Source organism: Geospiza fortis, unplaced genomic scaffold (genome assembly GCF_000277835.1).
Source record: "Geospiza fortis unplaced genomic scaffold, GeoFor_1.0 scaffold396, whole genome shotgun sequence".
In the NCBI taxonomy this organism is placed as follows: domain Eukaryota; kingdom Metazoa; phylum Chordata; class Aves; order Passeriformes; family Thraupidae; genus Geospiza; species Geospiza fortis.
In genome coordinates this window covers 1,463,210-1,465,001 of record NW_005054345.1, presented here as the reverse complement: position 1 = coordinate 1,465,001, position 1,792 = coordinate 1,463,210, and the positions used below count along the sequence as shown (strand labels likewise).

The 1,792-nt window shown below is 40.2% G+C and overlaps 1 protein-coding gene across 1 annotated transcript in view; it reads left to right on the top strand.

Annotated features, from left to right (window-relative positions):
* The window catches only part of CC2D1B (coiled-coil and C2 domain containing 1B), a 27,900-nt gene that overhangs the window by 10,033 nt on the left and 16,075 nt on the right, over positions 1-1,792 (top strand). The window contains 3 exon segments of the mRNA XM_031058566.1: positions 1-165; positions 651-775; positions 910-985. The exon segment at positions 1-165 is cut by the window's left edge and continues 44 nt beyond it. Coding sequence (XP_030914426.1) covers positions 1-165; positions 651-775; positions 910-985 — 366 coding nt within the window.

The following is a 1,792-nucleotide window of genomic DNA, read 5'->3' as shown; positions in this document are numbered from 1 at the left end:
TACCTCAAGCCATGAGAGTGGAGCTAGAGAATTCAGGAGATTCACCAGAGAATAAAGCTGACTGTGCTGCAGATGCTGAGCAGAAGGCTTCTCCTGAGGCAAGGGAATGTTTGGAATCAGAGTCTCTGCAAGGTCGTGCTGCTGCTGATCCTACTGTGGAAACAGGTACTGTGGTCTGAGAGGAGAAGCAGTTGCAACCCTATTTTAATGTTGCATCTTCCCTGATGTTTGAGTGTAGCAAAGCACTGCTTATGTTGGAACTTCCCTGCTGAATGTCTCAGAGTTGTCCATGGAATGCTGAGTTTCTGGCAGTGGAATCAGTTATTGTTTTAGAGCTCTTCTGTGCACTGGATCAGTATCCTTAACTTCTCCTGTGCTTCAGTTTCTCCTTTGTTATTTGACATGTGGAATTCCAGCCTTTAAAGAGTTTTGAGATACTGACTTAGACCTTATGTTTTTTCTTTAAATTGGGAAAAGTGGAATTGTTGTGTTAGATAGGACTTCTGGTGACTGGAGGTAAAAGGATATTTGTAAGATGGTTTTTGTGACTTATAGCAAAAGGGGACAAATGTGGGTTTGCATAGATGGATGTAGCAAGGGATGCAAATCTTGCATGCTCTGTCAGTCTCAGCATTGTCTCATTCTCCCAGATCCCCAGCACAGCAGCACACGAGCAATCCTACTGATGAGGCAAAAGGAGTATAAATTGGCAGCTCTAAAAGCCAAGCAGCAAGGGGACCTGGAGAAGGCAAAGGAATACATGAAGGCAGGCAAGGTATGCACTCAAGAAATCCCAAATGCTGAACATACCCTGTGCTGTACCCACATGCATTAAATGTCATGTATTTACTGTGGCAGCTGGCAGGTCTTGGAGAGACCAGAACAAACCTTTTGTTTTTTCTGTGTTAGAAATTCAATGTGGTGTTGGAAGCTTTGGACAGTGGGCAGCCAGTAGACCTCCAGAATATGCCTCCATCTCCTCAGGGTAAGGGTTGTCTTCAGGAAACCTTTTCAGAAGTCTCTCTGTGCTGTAATGGGATGATTCTGCATTTGGTTGCAAAGCTATTAAAAGAACTGGAGATTGTTTAGGACTGAGGCTCACTGCATGTTCACAGTCTAATCAAGACCAATGAAGAGAAATGAGGTATCATTACTTACATTGCAGTTACTCTCTGTGAATTACAAGTTCAAACAAGTATTGATGTCTCATATTCTGGGTTTTCTAAGTGTAGATAATAGCAGCCAGTATTTGAAGTGGAAGGGGAAGGAGGATAATGTCACATTCTTAATATTTACTGTAGTGTTCGATGGTTTTATGTGCTTCAACTAAAATTTGTAACGTTCAGATTAACAGATTGCAGTGCACTAAAGTCTAATTTTTAAAGCAAGTTATCAATATTAAAGATACCTCAGTCCTGGTAAGAGAGAGTTTGGTGTTTTTTAAGTAGATGCAATATCCCTACCAATAATTAATGCTTGGTCTTTGTAGCCCAGTGTTTTAAACAACTTACTTTAGTAGATTATTTTATTCTAAGACACTAAATAACAGATTATTTCAGTAAATCATGAGAGTCATGACTCAAGTTACTGATCACTAAATGGCATTGCAGAGGAACTTCACCCTGGGCATAACCATGCCTTAAAAAGTGCAAGATTTTTGCAGCAAATAATCTTGTAGTTTTCTGTTACACAATACCAGAAACTGGAGTTTCTGAATAGATGATATGAGTTTCTTCCCTTTTCCAGCACATCTTTTACTAGAATATTTTAGTCAATTAGCAGACTTGTTCAC